The sequence below is a fragment of the Megalobrama amblycephala genome, linkage group LG17, assembly GCF_018812025.1.
Source record: "Megalobrama amblycephala isolate DHTTF-2021 linkage group LG17, ASM1881202v1, whole genome shotgun sequence".
In the NCBI taxonomy this organism is placed as follows: domain Eukaryota; kingdom Metazoa; phylum Chordata; class Actinopteri; order Cypriniformes; family Xenocyprididae; genus Megalobrama; species Megalobrama amblycephala.
In genome coordinates, this window is record NC_063060.1 from 14,655,377 (window position 1) to 14,675,123 (window position 19,747).

The 19,747-nt window shown below is 36.9% G+C and overlaps 1 protein-coding gene across 4 annotated transcripts in view; it reads left to right on the forward strand.

The window, feature by feature from the left end:
• Positions 1 to 12,641, forward strand: part of mylk4a (myosin light chain kinase family, member 4a) — a 47,466-nt gene extending 34,825 nt beyond the window's left edge. For 2 of the 4 annotated variants that reach the window (XM_048162316.1, XM_048162317.1), the window contains 13 exons: positions 2,973 to 3,060; positions 3,150 to 3,591; positions 4,446 to 4,702; positions 5,720 to 5,825; positions 7,074 to 7,167; positions 7,262 to 7,371; positions 7,791 to 7,932; positions 8,076 to 8,146; positions 8,250 to 8,378; positions 8,572 to 8,724; positions 11,488 to 11,566; positions 11,687 to 11,741; positions 11,868 to 12,641. In XM_048162316.1, coding sequence (XP_048018273.1) covers positions 2,973 to 3,060; positions 3,150 to 3,591; positions 4,446 to 4,702; positions 5,720 to 5,825; positions 7,074 to 7,167; positions 7,262 to 7,371; positions 7,791 to 7,932; positions 8,076 to 8,146; positions 8,250 to 8,378; positions 8,572 to 8,724; positions 11,488 to 11,566; positions 11,687 to 11,740 — 1,725 coding nt within the window. In that variant the 3' untranslated portion in view covers position 11,741; positions 11,868 to 12,641. Of the gene's footprint in view, positions 1 to 984; positions 2,053 to 2,972; positions 3,061 to 3,149; positions 3,592 to 4,445; positions 4,703 to 5,719; positions 5,826 to 7,073; positions 7,168 to 7,261; positions 7,372 to 7,790; positions 7,933 to 8,075; positions 8,147 to 8,249; positions 8,379 to 8,571; positions 8,725 to 11,487; positions 11,567 to 11,686; positions 11,742 to 11,867 lie in introns of those variants that run through there. The other 2 variants (XM_048162315.1, XM_048162314.1) reach the window with 2 other exon arrangements.
• Positions 12,642 to 19,747: the final 7,106 nt, after the last annotated feature.

A 19,747-nucleotide genomic window follows, 5' to 3' on the forward strand; every position in this document is an offset into this window, starting at 1 on the left:
ACTTGCCCAGCCCTGGTTCAAACATACACACTGGAGAATTGCAAAATGAACTATAAAGAGTAGTCATACATCAGAAATATAGTTTATCAATAACTGTGGCTGCTTGGCTGATTATCAAAAGTGTTGTATTAGTTCCAAAATAACAACAGGCTTGTCAATGGCCAATGCATATTTTCTTTTTTCAAATATTTACTACATTTTGAGTAAATATTGTGTAAATATCTGTTAATTTCAGCATATTTGTGTATGCTTCATAGACTACAAATTTGTGTTTGTTAGCCTTTTGGATATCCAATGGCGCCATCTATTAGGGGGCATTGGGTCAAATGATGCCTGTCGCTATGATACGATGACTGTGGTGTTGGAGCGACACCTCTGAGTGTTCTCATGCTATTCTGGGAAGAGACATTTTAGTCTGGTAAGATTGGCATTTGAGAAATACAGAAAATGAACACTGATTTGAAATATACACGGGACTACTACGCTACAACTAGGTCAAGTGAACTGTATTATGGGGCAGAGTTTGTTAGGGTCGAGAGGGGCTTCATATTTCATCCTCTAAGTTAAAATTGATCTGTAACTGTCTTAACTGTGGATGGGTAAGCTTTTACTTTTTTAAAACCCTGGGGTTTCCATACAAATGTGGCGCTCTGACCCACCCACCGACAGAGAAAATGCAAATGTATGCAAACGCAATTGGAGGAATGCAATACTTTTGAGAGAGATTGCAAAATTTCTCGGAGGAACTCTTTTGTGAGAGAAAAAAAAGTTTCTCAGAACGCAATACTTTTGCGAGAGAATGCAAAAGCATTTTACCTTCCATATCATATTTTTTTTTCCATCACCATGTCCCCTTGGGAGCTCTGTAATTTTGTTCAGTTTTTCCCATCATTTTTTGATTGACCTCTTCGTGTGCTCTTGGATTCCTCAACTCCTGGCTTCATTCCTGCAGATTGCAGAATATGAGCCCATGGAATTTCTGGGAAGTTCCATAAACGTGAAATCTTAAATAACATGATGTCTCTGATCGAACCTCTCAAGGTGAAAGAGAAGTCAGTACTCAAGTTTCTTTCCATTCATTTTCTGAGCAGCCCTTTCTGGAAACCGAGTGTCTCTGGGGCCCCTTTGACACCTGGCAGGGAGGAATCTGACATGGCTTTAGCACTCAAAGCTTCTAAGATGTCACACAGCAATTCCTGAGCCAAACATAGCCCCTCCCCGGGAACTACTGACGTAAAAGCCCACACACCAGTTACATTTACTGAGACCAGCTCATTCCATTCTTAATGTGACCTCCACTTTACAGAGGTACATAGAGTGTTCAATGGTAAAGAAGAGATGGAACAAACAATTTGTTATTGGGGGATTTAAAATGTGTTGTTTTTGTCCGGCCTTGGTCTCATCTGAATATTCTACTTGGTTTATTGTTGGATTATTGATGTCTTTTTGAATACCCAGACTGAGCTATCTTCATCTACTGGAGGTGACTCTCTATTAGGTTTTCTTTGGTTGTTTTTAGTTGAGATTCTTAATGCTACCATGAGTTCTGCTGACTCTAGCACAGGTATTGAACTGCTCCAGGTCAGGATTGAGTCATTGAGCAGCAAAATGGACAGGCTCATAAGTATCCAGGAAAAAGTGCTTAGCCGACTCGATGGCATGTCTCAGGACATTGATGGAATTGAGAAAGATGTAGAAACTCTGAAAGTGGAAAAGGAGGAGATCCATTTTCCTCCAGTTATCCATACAAAACCAGCCAATGAGATGAAGGAAATGTGCCAAGAAATGAACAGCATCATGTTGGCAGTAAATCAACGCTCAGAACAGCAAACCCAAAAGCTGGAAGGAATGGAGAGACTGGTGATGAGCATTCAGCAGGTTGTCAGCTTTATTGGAGAAACAGTGAAAACTTCAAAAATCATGGATATTATGTTCAAAGGGCCAGCTTCTCGAAAAAGCAAAACAGCTTCATCCCTCAAATCCAAGGATAGTAAAATCAAACTGATCACTAAATACCAATCCTCAAATAACAGTGAGCCTGTCCTTACCAAGGTGAGTTAAATATCCAGTAAAGAAGGTTAGACAATGCTCGATTGTCTGGCTATATACAAAGAGGTAAAATAGTTGTGTTCCATGAAGAAAATGTCATCATAATCATCATCATCATCATTATAGTGAAAGAAGCAATGTTGTGATTCAAACATTTCCAAGTATTACATGGAAGCTTTCTCAAGTTGACATAGAAGGTATGGTGCCATTTTGAAAGGTCTTTAAAACGTAGCCACTTGTATGGCCATTATACCAGTCACTGAAGTTAGATTAACTTTGAAGCACATGACTAAATTGGTCTTCACGATGTAAATGATGTACATGAAGTCAGCTGGAATTGTTTGTTGGGCTATAATTTCATCTGCCTTACTCCCCCACCCCCACCTGTTTGGCCTTCAACATACCATGTGTTGTGTTATTGTAGATACCCCACACATCATCAGCCTACATAAGCTATGTAAGGGAAAGACTTCAACTGATGGCGCCACATTAGGGGAACCATGTTATTTATGCCTTCCTTATTAGTATGACAGTCAAGTGAGACCATGTAGCACTTTTATGCCCTAACACTTTTAGAATAACTATTGTTTAAATGACATGTTGTGCATGAATGTTACATTTCGAATTCTTTCAAATAATATATTTATTGATTGTTTCATCATAAATTCAATCATAAAATTTTATCGTTCATTTACCCACTGTGTTTTGTTGTATTCATAGCTGTATAGTTGCTTCCTGTATCACTGCGAGAAGAGAAGCCAACAGTTTATTGTCATATAACATTTTGCTATCCCTGGCTAACTGTGCTTCCTAACAACCCATCTCACTTATATTGTGTCGGTTGACAAGCAAAACAAATACTTTTTCACTTCAAACTAACTCTCTCATCTTATTTCTTTGCTATATTTTCATTTGCTCCAAAGCAAAAAGACCACAAAGGTAAAGATGGGAAGTTTCATCTGAGCTTTAAAGGCCTCAAGGCACAGAAGAAGAAACCACCTGATTCAACTGGTAAATACAGCAGAAAAAAAAAAACAAGTAAAATAATGTGACACATATAACACCATTTTCACTCTTTCTTTATTATGTTCTTATTGCAGTTTTTACAGTCTCTTTGAGGAAACAGACACTCTTGCTTAAAGAGGTTCAGAAACTGAATCAAGAGAATGCAGAACGCTCTGAAGCATCCCAATATCAGGAAAATGGCATGCACAAATCAGAGGATGGCTCGGTTACTCCCATTCTGCAGGACATTATCCTGGAGGAAGCCAATATGCTTGAATCTGGCCAAGAGAAGAACTCAAAAGAAGAGACGGAGGTCACTCTGGAGCTGAAGGAAGATGAGATGAAAGACACAGAGCCAAAGATAGAGGAGATCCAAGGTGAAACACAAAAATTAGCGGAAGAAGAGACTAAGGAGATGCCCCTAAAGGCCACTGAAATACTCAAAGATCAGGAGGATGAAGGTACGGAGGACCAGACGACTACTGAGGGTCCTTCAGAATCTGACATTACTACATCAACTGAGACCTCAGCACAAAGGTGAGTTGTGAATCTGGTGTGGTTTCCATGTCATACACCGCATGACCAAAAGTATGTGGAAACCCCACTTCTAAGTAAGAGGTCTGGCTATTCCAATCATTACAAACCTCAATCCTACTGCATTCTAGAGAATTATGTACTTCCACTTTTATGGGAACCCTTTTCTATCTTGGCATGACCATACCTCTCTGTGCACGAGGGGAGGTCCATATATGGTTTACTCAGAAATTGACTGGCCTACACATGTCCCAGACCTGAATCTTTATCGAACACCTTTTTAGATGAATTAGAAGACTAACTGTGAGTCAGATTTTTTTTAAGGGTGCCATTCTCAAAACACATTTAATATACAGTAGGCTACATGTGATTGGCTATGATTTATGCAGTGTTACTCTAAACATGTAAGTCACTTATTTAGTTGATATTAGTATTTAAAAAAAATAAAAATGAACACATTAGGGCCCGGTTTCACAGACAGGGCTTAGCCTAAACCAGGATTAGGCCATTTTTTCAATTAGGATATTTAAGTAGCTTTTATAAACGTACTCCAGAAAAAAACTACTGGTGTGCATCTTGAGACAAAGCAATGACACTGAATTATCTTAACATATGTCAGTACGAGTTGCTTTCAGTTAAAACAGCTCAAACTTGCATTTTAGTCTGGGACTAGCTTTAGTCTTGTCTGTGAAACCAGGGGACCATGTTCCTAAGACTACCAGTCTTTGATTGTAAAAAGTGTTTAAGAATTATTTCTGTGTGAAAACATTCATACAGGTTTTTTTAGGCACAAACAGCACAGCTATAATTAGTGAGACCTGATGTCTTCACCCACTTTTATGTGTCTGTTGTTTCAGCAGTGAGTCTGAGCAGGTGGATGAGGTGACTACCATCAGTAAACGACACGTAACAGAAGAAGATCTGGGTTTGGAGGACCACAAGAAGTGCAGGGTTGAGGAGGGGCAAGACCAGGGCGAGCAGGAGCTACAGGAACCCAAAGATCTCTGTGGTGTTTTCAAAGCTGATGGTGTGGAAATCAAGTTGGATTTCAGCAAACTGAAGAGGGAGACCAATGAGGATGAAGACGAAGATCACAATGATAACTTCTTCATTGGTAAGATTCTCACTGGTTCATTTGTATAATTGATAAAAATAATGGAATATATATCTTATAATCACATGATCCACCATTCATTTCCTATTAACCAGTTTGCTATAACAATTACCATGGTTATTATCATTAACTAAAATTATAATAGTGTATCAATGAGACTAAAATTACCCTGCAATTAACAATATTGGGATGATATATATGAAACACACTGTCATATCATGTTCTAAGATCTAAGATATCAAAGTAATATCTCTACCTATAAATACTATTTTCTATACTGCCATTCAAATGCTTGGACACACATTCTTTATGCTGACTATTTTCCAATTTTTTTCCACATTCTCAACCATCTTCATCATGAGGTGCATCTAGATTTGAAGGAAATTCACATGTATATGAATTTGACTGAAAAATGATTGAGTATTTTAAGTTGTTTCTGCTGTTATCAGGAAAAAATGTGATTGTGCCATCTCCATGTCATGCAGTAAGCACGCTTATACTTTAGCTTCCACACTCCTCACAAATACTTGGATATTCGGCTAATAATAGCGCACATTTATCTAGGTTAACGTTCTGTCCCTTATGGGACTGCATGACTTCGCCACTTCCGCTGGAATTTTTTTTTCCTGTGACTAACCGACTAATAAATTTTTGGTCGACTAAGGCTTACCTCATCGATTAACATTTAGTCAACTATTAGGGGCAGCCCTAATTTAAACACTTCTCAGTGAAACATTTGAGTTAAGTATGTCCAAACCTTTGACTTTATGTATATACATAAGTCTGCCACAAAGGGGTCCCAACATTTCTGTCAATTGGTAATAATTACAAATAACGATTAGCACTGTTTGACCAAGAAAGTCTTGAAAACTAGTTAAGCAGTTGAGCATCTCATGTTGGGGAGCTGCTTCCAAAAACACAACATATGTGTCTGGTCAACAGGCATGCCAACTGTTTAACCTCCATGCTTTTTCAAATGTTTCTATTCATCCTTCTCTATCTTCTATTGTCCTGCAGATTGCACCCCACCTCCACCAGCACCCTTCAAACACCGTATTGTGTCTGCCAAACCCAACCAGATTAACAACTTCTACACTATCAACCGACAGGAGGTTCTCGGAGGGTCTGTGGAAGTATTTTCTTGCAGTTGGAACCAATTTCTCAGAACAGAATGTTTTAGAGACGGTGTAAATTCAGGCAGTGTAGTCTGCTAATCCCCTCAAAGGCTAATTGCGTAACATCACAGTCATTCTCCACTCACCCGATTCATAACTTCAGAGTCAAGACAGTTATTTTTACATAGCAATTTCAGAGTATGTGAAATTGTACCTCCACGCCAGCTGGACACTAATCACTAGGTGTTAATCCATCTCTTCAAAGGGAATGTTCTTCTTGTTGTTAATGGAATAGTATCTGAAAAATATGACACCTACTGCATTATAACAGTGTCCCTGAAGTCTTTACTGGTCTGCGCCTTTTAAAGTCTTTTAAAGGTCCCGTTCTTCGTGATCCCATGTTTCAAACTTTAGTTAGTGTGTAATGTTGTTGTTAGAGTATAATTAAAATCTGTAAAATTTTAAAGCTCAAAGTTCAATGCCAAGCAAGATATTTTATTTAACAGAAGTCACCTACATCGAACGGCCAGTTTGGACTACATCCCTCTACTTCCTTCTTTAATGACGTCACTAAAACAGTTTTTTGACTAACCTCCGCCCACAGGAATACACAAGAGTTGCGTTTGTAGAGTGTGTTTGTCGCCATGTCGTCGAAACGCTGTTATTTTCATCCCGCAGTCCAATCACCGGGTCTGATTCCGGCTCAAATTGATAGGGTAAAATTAAAGACATGTTTACAATAACTGAGCGCGTGCATCTCCACGTTATGGTAAGAGGCGTGACTTTTCCGGGCACGGTGCACTCAGAGCTGTCGAATCACAACACAGGAACCGCTGGCACAATCAGAACTCGTTACGTATTTCTGAAGGAGGGACTTCATAGAACAAGGAAGTCATCAGCCCGTTTTTATGACAGTGGAAACAGCGGTATACAGATAAGTAAATTATGTGAAAAATACTGTGTTTTTTTTTACAAGCGAAACATGAACACATGTTATATTGCATACTATAAACACAATCAAAGCTTCAAAAAAACACAAAAAACGGGACCTTTAAAATGTCGTTTTGCATATACAGTGGCTCCAAAAAGTATTTGGACACTTAAGCCACACTTATACATGTGTAAATGTCATTGCAGACGTATGTTCGTATATATATATATATATATATATATATATATATATATAAGTGGAAGGATAATTTGGACTTTTCTAGGTGTCTTAATTATAATTTATAACTGCTTTTATTACCTTGCAGAGGTCGATTCGGTCAGGTGCATAGATGCATTGAAAATTCTTCTGGACTTACTTTGGCTGCCAAGATAATCAAAGCTAGGAGTCAAAAAGAAAAGGTACAATAAACCAACCAGCATTTTTTTTTCCAAATGTAAAGGTAATGTGAAGGCACAGTTGTAAAATAATAGGTTAATGTGCTTTATGTGACAGGATGTGGTGAAGAATGAGATTCAGGTTATGAACCAGCTCGACCACGCCAACTTGATCCAGCTTTATGCAGCCTATGAGGCCAGGAATGACATTATCCTTGTACTTGAATAGTATGTACTTTTTATTGGTGCATTCTTATTGGCTGGTTCTCATTAAATGTAATTGAAACAGAATGCAATTGGTTTTGTTTTATTTTCCCTGGTCTGAATGCTGTGTGTCAATCATAAGACAGTATCAGCTGGAGACCTTTGCTAGTCTGTAATATGATTTTGAGCTGTGGGTTATTACACATATATAGTGTTACCAGTGTTGTAGCTTGACTGACTAAAAGTAGAGATGCTACATCAAGTTTCATCCACTTTCATTTGTGTTATTCAGAGTTTTAATAACTTTTTAATGTAATGTACTGTTGTAATGATGAATGAATAGCTTAATACTTTAACTAATGCTGAGTAGCTCTGCAAACTACAGTTGTTTAGAAAAGTAAGGATTGGAAAGCTAATTCTGTGTTGATCCTTTTCCTGAACAGTGTTGATGGAGGAGAACTCTTTGACAGAATCATTGACGAGAACTACAAGTTGACGGAGCTCGACACAGTGATGTTCATCAGGCAGATCTGTGAAGGCTTGCGCTACATGCACAAAATGTACATCCTCCATCTAGACCTAAAGGTACAACCAGAGATCCAAAGCAATACAACAATAAAAACACTTAAATCTGAAAATATGACCCTCGCAGGAGGGAACCAGCCGACATTCCTTTTAGTTTTAAAACAAATAACCACAGTAACCTTGTTGTTTCTTGTGGCCGGCAGCCAGAGAACATTCTTTGTGTCAGCAGAGTAACTAATAAAATCAAGATCATCGACTTTGGACTTGCAAGGAAGTAAGTATGGTCACGGCATTGTTGTCTTTGTTACAAAAATATCTGCAACATCATGGATAGTATGTAGAGTGCATTTGAATTGGGAAACTTTCATTCTCTGTAGGTATCAGCCCAGGGAGAAGTTACGAGTGAATTTCGGCACGCCGGAGTTTCTCTCGCCTGAGGTGGTCAACTATGATTTTGTGTCATTCAACACAGACATGTGGAGTCTGGGTGTTATCACATACATGCTGTAAGTTGCATGTGTTGTCAGGCACACTCTGAAAATGTTCTAGCGCAATTAAAATTAGCATTTTAACAAAAAAAAGTAAGTTGTAAATTAAGTAAGTTGTAAAAAAAAAAAAAAAAAAAGTAAATTAAGTGTAAATTGTGTCAAAGTACATCCTAGACCTTTTTTTTTTCAGTGTATAAATTGTGTTTTATAGGCTCAGTGGTTTGTCCCCCTTCCTCGGGGATGATGAGAATGAGACGCTAAATAACATTTTGTCCTGCCAGTGGAACTTTGAGGAGGATGAATTCTCAGAAGTCTCGAATGAAGCAAAGGATTTCATTTCCAAACTGCTTGTTGTAGATAAAAGGTATACAAGAGAGTAACATATGTATTAAAGGGGCTATATGTAAGAATTTTCATGTATCAATCAATTTTGTATTGCCAATGTGTGAACAGCTTGCAACGAAACTTAAAAAACGAGACCTGACTTCCTAGGTCAGGGGTCAGCAATTAAGTTTGGCATTGGGCCAAAAAAAAATTCACCACTAGATGGCAGGCCAGAACATAGTCAAAGGATAATTTGAATGAATTAATGAAAAATGCAAATAGAATTGCCTGTGACAGACTGTTACAGTGTCTTTTGTAACTGGTATTGAACTGTTACTCTGTGTTAAATCCTGTAGTAGGACAGTCATTAACAAAAAGCCACATTTGTGTGGCAGTGTCCAGGTTTTACAATGGATAAATTAATAAAGTGGAGTAGTGACCTGGCAAGTATCTTCAGTCACCAAAATAACTGTTTTCAACAAAAGAATCTTTATTCATAAACAAATTTATAATGTATAAAAGTCGAAGAACATTCGATGCGAACCCCAAAAAAGCTGCATCTAGCTTATAATCTCTTGAATATGAAAACACAACAAACAACAAATCCATTCGTCTTAAAGTGGTGGAACATTGTGCAGAACAACATGTAGCCATTAAGTTGCCCCAACAGTCAAATCGTTAAATGAAAATAAATAAATAAAAATATTGACACCTTTATTCCCTATCAAATTATCAAATTAAGGTCTACTGTACAGTAGAGATGTCAGTTAAAGGGTTAAGTTATGTTTTAGGTGGGATATTATGAAAACAAAAAGCACTAAAGACTATAGTTGCCGCTTGGACTTTTGACTAAGTATACAAAAAACTATAGATCTCTTGGTCAGATTTGTTTTGTTTGGATGATTCTAGAGACCTTCATGATTTTATATATATACAGTACAGTCCAAAAGTTTGGAACCACTAAGATTTTTAATGTTTTTAAAAGAAGTTTCGTCTGCTCACCAAGGCTACATTTATTTAATTAAAAATACAGTAAAAAACAGTAATATTGTGAAATATTATTACAATTTAAAATAACTGTGTACTATTTAAATATATTTGACAAAGTAATTTATTCCTGTGATGCAAAGCTGAATTTTCAGCATCGTTACTCCAGTCTTCAGTGTCACATGATCCTTCAGAAACCATTCTAATATGCTGATTTGCTGCTCAATAAACATTTATGATTATTTTCACTGTTGAAAACAGTTGTGTACTTTTTTTTTCAGGATTCCTTGATGAATAGAAAGTTCAAAAGAACAGCATTTACCTGAAATACAAAGCTTCTGTAGCATTATACACTACCGTTCAAAAGTCTGGGGTCAGTAAGAATTTTTATTTTTATTTTTTTGAAAAGAAATTAAAGAAATGAATACTTTTATTCAGCAAGGATGCATTAAATCAATCAAAAGTGGCAATAAAGACATTTATAATGTTACAAAAGACTAGATTTCAGATAAACACTGTTCTTTTGAACTTTCTATTCATCAAATAATCCTGAAAAAAAATATTGTACACAAATATTTTGTACAATTGTACACATTAATTGTACACTGAAGACTGGAGTAATGATGCTGAAAATTCAGCTTTGCCATCACAGGAATAAATTACTTTGTGAAATATATTCAAATAGAAAACAGTTATTTTAAATTGTAATAATATTTCACAATATTACTGTTTTTTACTGTATTTTTTATTAAATAAATGTAGCCTTGGTGAGCAGACGAAACTTCTTTTAAAAACATTAAAAATCTTAGTGGTTCCAAACTTTTGGACTGTACTGTATATATATATATATATATATATATATATATATATATATATATATATATATATATATATATAATGTCAGCAAAAAATACTTATTAGTAACATGAAAATTGCTTTTCTTTGAGAGGGTTTGCCTTCACCATGCTTCCTGGAAGTTGGGGTAGGAAGTTGACAGCCTCATGTGACAGGAAGGAAGTGAATACCTTTTTTTTTTTTGGTTGTTTGCTTGCATGTCATTGAGACATAAAACATGAATAACATCTAGAAAAGAAAAAAAAAAGACAACTATACACTGTGGCAACTATAGTTGCCCTTGGGCTTAAATGGGTTAACAGTAAAGTAGGCTTTATCACTGCAAAGGTATTTCCAACTTATTTTTTTATCTCTAAGAAAATAATGAAAAATAACTTTGCCATGAGTATATCAGGGCATTGAATCTCTTGTATGTTACATGTGCACAAGTGTGAGCATGAGAGTAGTAAGTTGCTGGTTGCAGTTCACTTAATGGCCACTGGTGTCACTAATAACAAGGGTTTATGAATTCTACATATTGCCCCTTTATAGAGACAGTCAACTGGATTTGCATTGTTTTTCTATCCTAATGGTGTAGTCACATTAGCGATATTTGCATAGCATAGGGATGTATGAAGCACTGCTCACACAGACAACACTTACAAACCTAGAAGCGCGGCATATTCGTATGACCAACTTGAACACTGGCAAAACTAGAACTGAACTTTTTTTGCCCTCATGAGAAGTTTCATATGACCACATCTTAACTATGCGTGATTATTTGGTTAGCTGCATTCAGTTGCATCGTTATTCCCTCCAATCATGTTAGAACATGAACATAGAACATACATGTGACCCATTTTGGATTGCATTCACTTAGTTTAGAATTCCTCTCTCATAAGATAATGACAGTAGTTCATGGATTGAAACCTAAACCCTTGTTTTTATGTTCCATGGATGTTCTTTCTGTGTGTTTGTGTAGTTGGAGGATAGGAGCAACAGAAGCCTTGAGGCACCCCTGGCTGTCTGATCCAGCCGTCCATTTCCGCCTGCATCAGAAGGTACAGTCTGCGTTTCATTGAAGACATTGTAATGATGTCACATTGTTCTGTTGTACACCAAGATCTGTGAATTATGGGATTTCTTTGGGCTTTCTAAGAGTGACTTGGTTTTCTTCACAGAAAAATATGTGCCGTTCGCGCAGAAACTCTTGTCTGCCTCCACCAGAAAATTAATGTGAGTACACTGTCAATATGCCGTAGTCTAGGGAATATATAGCATCTAAGCAACTTTGTTTGCTATTTTTGTGTCCGCAAGTGACATTATGATATTTGACCACTTTTTTTCTGTTTCCCCTTTTAGAGGGACCAAGCCTGCTGTGGAACCATGAGGATTACTGGATGTTATATTATATACAGATGTATTTCATAACTTGTCATTTGACTATATGTTTCCCATTACCTTGTTGTTAGTTGATGGAAATTCTTAAACTATGTGTCACATGAAACTGATGCTACCCCAGAATTTGGAAGGTGGAATTACCTTGTGGAATTTTGCAGATCTTAATCAGGCTTCATAATCTTACTGCTTCCAGGTTCATATGCAGATTTTAAAATGACGTAGAAAGCAAAATTTGCCCATTCACTTGTTTTAAGGCACTGGGCAGTTCAGTTCCTTATACTATATATATATATATATAGCAAAAATGTGCAAAAAACATACTTGAACCATAAAGCAATCTAAATCATAAAGGCCTGGTTTCACAGACAGGGCTTAGCCTAAGCCAGGATTAGGCCTTAGTTCAATTAGGATTTTTAAGTAACGTTTATAAATGTACACTTGAAAAAAATGCATCTTGAGACAAAACAATGGCACTGACATATTTTAAGATATGTCAGTACAAGTTGCTTTCAGTTAAAACAGCTTAAACATGCATTTTAGTCTAGGATTAGCTTAAGCCTTTTCTGTGAAACTGGAGGAAAGTTTGATAAAGGACATATAAAGACAACATGGGCTTTTGACTATTATAAATGTAACTTCAACAACACCCAATTGTTTATTATGGTGTTCATACCTTGTGAATTTCAGCAGTTTACGTAAACATTCTATGACCAGCACACTTTACCTCCTCTCCCCCCCTAAAAAAAAAAAAAAAACCCTCAATAATGCTTCAATAAGCTTTCAAGTCTCCTCGGTTTTATGCTGATTTTTGAACATGCGTAATATTATAATTGAAATATACCTGAATTATTAGGGAATATGAGAGATTATTGACTCAATATTGTTGTTACAAATGTTGTTTTTAGGTTTTACATGTTCTACGGGAATGCAAAGGGATACAAGCTGAGTTTTGATGGAAAACTGATCATGCTAAAGCTAAAATATATGAATATAGTTTTTTTTTCACTTTATGTTTTGAATGTGGAGTATGTAACATTGCATTATATGCACTTTAGAACATTATTTATTTTGAAAATAACATGAAAACAATAGAGAATTTATTTTATAACAATGTATTTTTCATGTAAACATAAATGAAGAATATCATAGAATAAAAAAAGAATGAAATAAAAAAAAAATCTTACCTTTTCCTTTATTCAGCTGATCTTTTGAATGAGATGAGACAAATATAATTTAATTAAGATTAAGTCTCTTTCAGGTTAGGCAGTGAAGTTATTTTGGGGAGGGGGGGGTTGTTGTTGTTTTTTGCTGATTAAATTATTCAAACCTTAGACGGTACAGTCAGGGAATAAAATAATTTAAATTAATTATTTATTTATTTTTTACTTTCAAGGTTCATTAGTTAACATTAGTTAACTACATTAGTTAACATGAACTAATAATAAACTGCACTTCTCCAGCATTTATTAATCTTGTAAAATGTTAATTTCAACATTTACATTATTAAAATCTTGTTAACATTAGTTAATGCACTGCGAACTAACATGAACAAATAATGAACAACCGTATTTTCAGTAACTAATGTTAACAAAGATTAGTAACAAATGTATTGCTCATTGTTAGTTCATATTAGTTAATACATTAACTAATGTTTAACTAATGAACCTTGTTGTAAAGTGTTACATTACCTATATGTTTAATGTCTATATATTTGTTATTAGGCCCAATGTAGAAACATGTTGAATGACTGAGATTTGGATTTGACACTTGCTTTTACAATGAGACAAAAATCCTCCATGAACTGAGGTATTACATTAGGTTTTTAAAAAAATGTAATACAGCATGCTAAATAAAAGCAAGACCTACCAAAGAGCTGAACACGGACTTCCAGTGAAGACATCTGGTTGGTCTCATGTGAGTTGCTTCCATTTCTGTGTTGGATTGTAATTGAAGCTTTCAGAGGCACTGACTCCATAATGAAGCAGTCACTCCACAACCCATTTCACAGTGCTCATTTGTGTCCAGCAGAGGGCAGGACAGAAGACACTTTTCCACCACAGTTATGTGGTTTGTTTTGTCGTTCATTACAGAGCTGTATGCAGAATGTTCTTCCTTTAAAGTTATAGTTTCAATCAAAACAATGATACAAAAAATCAATAGCTCTTGAAACATCAAAATTCATACCTCAGTCCTGATGGATTAAGGTTTGGCTGGTTAGCATGAATAATTAGCTCATTTAGATGCTGCACCTTTCTGTGTGCAAAAGCCTTTTCCTCTGTTGACAGGTCATACAGAAGTGGTTATGTATTCAGATTAGTAAGAGAATGTTTATAATATGGGCCATGGGAGCCTGACAGGAATATAAACACTGCACATTTGCAGTATTTCTAACTTTTTTTTTTTAACATGGTGTGTTGATTGTGCTATAGTTCTTGCATGATAAGTAATTCACAGGTCTTTATGTGAAATATTCATGTAATTGCATCCTTATTTCTTGTATTCTTGTTTTTCTCTTATTTGTGACAGGGCTTAGACTTAGCCAGGATTAGGCTTTAGTTCAACTAGGACATTTAAGTAGCTTTCATAAATGTTCCTTAGAAATGTTCCCCCCTCATAAATGTTCCTCATAAATGTCCAAAACAACAACAAAAAAAACCCTTCCCCAAACTGTTCCCACAAAGTTGAAAGCATAGTATTGTCCAAAATGTCTTGGTATTCTCACGCATTACGATTTCCCTTCACTGAAAGTAAGGGGCCTAGCTTAACCCCTGAAAAACAGCCCCATATCATTATCCCTCCTATACCAAGTTTACAGTGAGCACAATGAAGTCAGACAGGCAATGTTCTCCTGGCATCTACCAAACCCAAACTCACCCAGCAGACTGCCTAACAGAGAAGCGTGTTTTGTCAGTCTACAGAATATGTTTCCACTGCTCCAGAATCCAGGCAGTGTGCTTTACACCACTCCATGCAAAACTTAGCATTTTACTTTGTGATGTAAGGCTTGCAAGCAACTGCTCGAACATGGAAACCCATTCCGTGAAGCTCCCGTTGCACAGTTTTTGTGCTAATTTTTAATGCCAGTGGAAGTTTGGAACTCTTCAGCTATGGAATCAGTAGAGCGTTGGCGACTTTTATGCACCATGCACCTCAGCAATCAGTGACCAAACTCTGTGACTTTACATGATCTTCCTCGTCGCTGCTGCTGTTCTTAAACGCTTCCACTTTCCAATAATACCACTCACAGCTGACCGTGGAATATCTAGCAGTGATGAAACTTAAAAAATGTATTGCAAAGGTGGTATCCTTTCACTGTACCACACTTGAATACACAATTTTTCACAATTGTTTGTAAATGCAGACTGCATGGCAATGCAGCAATGGATCTGACTGAATCACCTGAAATATCCATATAGTCAGGCCCGGATTAAGAACACATTGGTGCCCTGGGGCTATAGCAACACCAAGGGCCCCCTTTCATCTGATTGCCATGCCACAGTGTCTTGTACCACAAGAATTTTTTTTTTTTTATTATTGTTATTATTTTTATATTTTTACAAATCTCATTTTATCAAATCATTTTATATAAGCACAAGCACACTAAATATTCCATGCTATTTAACATATTTTAAAATATATTTAACATATAAAATATTTAACATATTTTAAAATTGTATTGCATATATTGATGACACAATAATTCTTTCCTCTGATTAACAAAAAATAAACTATTTTGAAGAATGTGGGTAACCAAACAATTGATGGTCCCCAGTGATTTCCACATTATATATTTTTTTTTTCCTACTATGGAAATTAATGGGGACCAGCAACTGTTTGGTTACCCAAATTCTTCAAAATATTTTCTTTTGTGTTCAACAGAAGAAAGAAACTCATTCAGGTTTAAAACAACTTGAAAGTGAGTATGTGATGACAGGATTTTAATTTTGGGGTGAACTATCCCTTTAAGGACAAGGGTCCGCATGGCTATTAGGATGCTGTCACTTTAAGACCTGCACGCGTCCGATTTTCTCAACTCACTTCAGACATAACTGTCAGGGTATTACATGAAAGATGTGCTTCACTATCCAGCCCACTAGGGGGACTCAAGGAGTACCGTTTGGATAAGTTATAAGCAGAAGTGAATAAGTGTGTTCCGGATGAAAACACAGTGTTGTTCTATGGCTCTTCAATAAATCACAAAAGACGATTAATGCCTCCTTGTAAGTGCATACTAGACAATAACCAACTGTGTTTATGTAAACCTTTTGTGTATTTGACAGTATTATAGCGCAATCAGACGCGAAAGATGAAGTCCAGTAGTCAGGTGCTGTTTGACAGGCTTAAGTGTGTGTGTGTGCACGCTTCGGGTGTATGGGTCAGAAAAAGCGCATCTCAGAACAGCACACGAATGACATGTTTAACTGGCAGGGCTTTAAAGCACATGCAAATAAACAACTTTTGTATGGAGTCAAATTAATGCCTTAAAGTTTTGCACAAAAATACAATTTTGCAAAACACAAAAAAGAATTGAGCTATAAAAAAAAATGTTTTGCAAACAAAAATAAAGAATTGCAAAGGAAAATAAAATATTGAGCGGAAAAAAAATAAGTTTTGCAAACAAAAATAATAAATTGCAAAATAAAATAAAGTAGTGCAAAAATAAAAATATAATCAATTACAAAAATCAATGACAGCTGTAATCCTATTTTATCTTTGCCACATATTTTTCATGCTCAAACCTACTAAATCATTTGCAACGCTCATTTTATTCTGCGTTTCAGTCAAGCGTGCGCTCACGATACCGGTTTTCTTTTGCGCTGCACTTTTCTGTGCGGTTCTCTTTATGGCACTGGTTTGACGTGGGGGTGGAGTTAAGAAACGGGGGCACGCCCCCGCGAAATACATTGGAGGGGAACGTAATCGGCGACAGGTGAAATAATTCTTTGACATGGTTAAAAATAATGAATGGTTTGTTTTTGTTGGTTTGTTTAGCATATGTTGTCGCCGATTACGACCCCCTCCAATGCATTTCTTATAGTAATATGACCCGTTGCGCTCTGTCTCACTGCCTGTATCCACTTTTGTGTCCTTAAACATTCGTTTTTTGGGGTCGACTGCTTATAAAAACGTATTTCTTAGCTTGTTAGCTGTACACCTTGTCACACAGCAGCTTTTAGGCATTGTTCTGTTTTTTGTAATGAGTCAGAAAAGACAAGAAGGCAGCCTCACGCAATACAAAGTCAATGGAGACGGTTGGATTGTTTTTCCCCCGGTGGGCGTGGTTTTCAGATTATAATAAATGCGCTCTGTCTCTATGCTTGATCTGATCTGGGTAGCGTTTCCCAAAAGCATCGTAAGCTTAAGTTGATCGTAGCTCCATTGAAACCAATGGAGCTACGATCAACTTAAGCTTACGATGCTTTTGGGAAATGCTGCCCTGTTCTGTTGCGATCTGCGTGCGTCTCCTGCCGATGACGTGTTTCGCGGGGGCGTGCCCCCGTTTCTTGACTCCACCCCCACGTCAAACCAGTGCCATAAAGAGAACCGCACAGAAAAGTGCAGCGCAAAAGAAAACCGGTATCGTGAGCGCACGCTTGACTGAAACGCAGAATAAAATGAGCGTTGCAAATGATTTAGTAGGTTAGAGCATGAAAAATATGTGGCAAAGATAAAATAGGATTACAGCTGTCATTGATTTTTGTAATTGATTATATTTTTATTTTTGCACTACGTTATTTTATTTTGCAATTTATTATTTTTGCTTGCAAAACTTATTTTTTTCCGCTCAATACTTTATTTTTCCTTTGCAATTCTTTATTTTTGTTTGCAAAACATTTTTTTATAGCTCAATTATTTTTTGTGTTTTGCAAAACTTTATTTTTGTGCAAAACTTTAAGGCATTAATTTGACTCCATAGGTGACACATTTGCCAATTAAAGATCATTTCTAGAGAGTCCTCTACAAATACATTCCATCCTCATAGTATATAGAATTTTTTTTACAACTTAAAGCAAGCAGTAACTGCAGAATTTAACAGGGATTTTGATAATGAAAACTGAGAGAAGATATGTGGTCTGTGAGGCCGGGCAAAGTTCATGCATCCAAACCTGGTCCTGTTAATGCCTTACTGTGATTAATATGCAAACAGCATGTCACTTGGCCAAAGCAGATGAAATTATTTCTTTTCAGGTGTTTCTTAACACGTCTGTTTCACAGGTATTATGTGAGTGGCCAGAATGAAATGGGAAGTTTGTCCACTGTCTCCCTTCCTCTTTTTCAGTCAGTCCTTTCTTGATTTCTCTCTCTCCAGAGTAAGAGGGGGTTCTGGAAGCACAATCAAAACCAGATGGACGTATTATGGCCTAAAGACAATAAATAACATTGTCAGGGGGACCACCAGCATTAAGCCTTAATGTGTAAATGTATATATGTGACGTGTAACTGGAATTAGTGCTCTGCATTTCACCCATCCAAGTGCACACACACAGCAGTGAATATTGACAGTGCACACAGTATTGTGAGTATTGACGAACAGTATAGACACACCACAGAAGCAGCGTCTCTTTCCCCTTATCAGGGAACTGAGGTTACTTGTATCCCAGACCTTCCCTTTCAAAGTGGAACTCTACGCTGCGTTGATGATGCCGTTATGGGAACGTTAATACCCACTGCACCACACTGAACATACGCCTACCCTCTGTGTTGTGTAAGTTCAACCAACAAGCCAGGTTTGATAGTGCCATCTCAACCCCCTGCTAGTCATCCCCGACCCGGGGTAGGGGCTGTCTAGGTGAACTGTATTTGTTGTGCCCCTGACAAGGAGGGGCCAATTATCCCACCACTCAACCTCTGGCACCTGCTCCAAGGGTAACCTAATTAAAGGGTGCACTAGACAGCATCCTATTCTCCGTTGTCGGGATAAGCTTTAGGAGAAAAGTGATCTCTCAACTGATTGCTCTACCTGAGGATAACCACCATTGCTCCCAGGCAACCTAGCAAGCTCCAAAAACAGAGCGTATAAAGAAGAGGGAGCGGGGCGCTAATTAGCCGTAGTGCCCAGTCTCCTCTCTTGCAATTATTCGCATGTGACAACTACTCTAACAGAGGGAGCGCACTGGTACCTCTGAAGCATCACTACTAGATGGAGCTCCAGAAAAGAAAGGCGTGTTGCTACTACCTCCCCAACCAAGGCAGTGGGTCACAACAGATAAACAATGAAATATTCTGTTGCCACTCTCATCTTTCTGAACCCATCTGTACAAAGATTGTCCCCCCTCCTTAATTTGCCGAGAAGTGATCCTCTGATGGTTTAACCTCACCTGTTTATAAGGGAGCAAAGCCCTGTTGATACCCTGGATTAGGAAAGGAAGTAAAAGAGACCAACTTTTTCGTATTTTATCTCAGACCCGACACATAACTTACACCCTCAGCCAACGAAGAATGCTGTGAGGATGAGAATAAGAGGAAGAGATTGAGCACTCAATCTCAACCTCATAAAATTACATACTCAACTAGCATATATATATATATATATATATATATATATATATATATATATATATATATATATATATACCTGCATCACTGTAAGAATAACAACTAAGAGGGCGAGAACAGACACTTAATTACAACTAACTCATAAAATTACATTCTCAACCAATGTATATATTTATATGTTATGCTGTGAGAATGAAATTAAGAGACAGACCAAATGCTCAATCTCCGATCAATCCCATAAACTGAACCAGCATATTAAATTACATCCTCAACCAGCATATATATTTATATATAATGCTGTGAGAATGAGAAATAAGAGGGAGAGAGCAATGCTCAACCTCAAC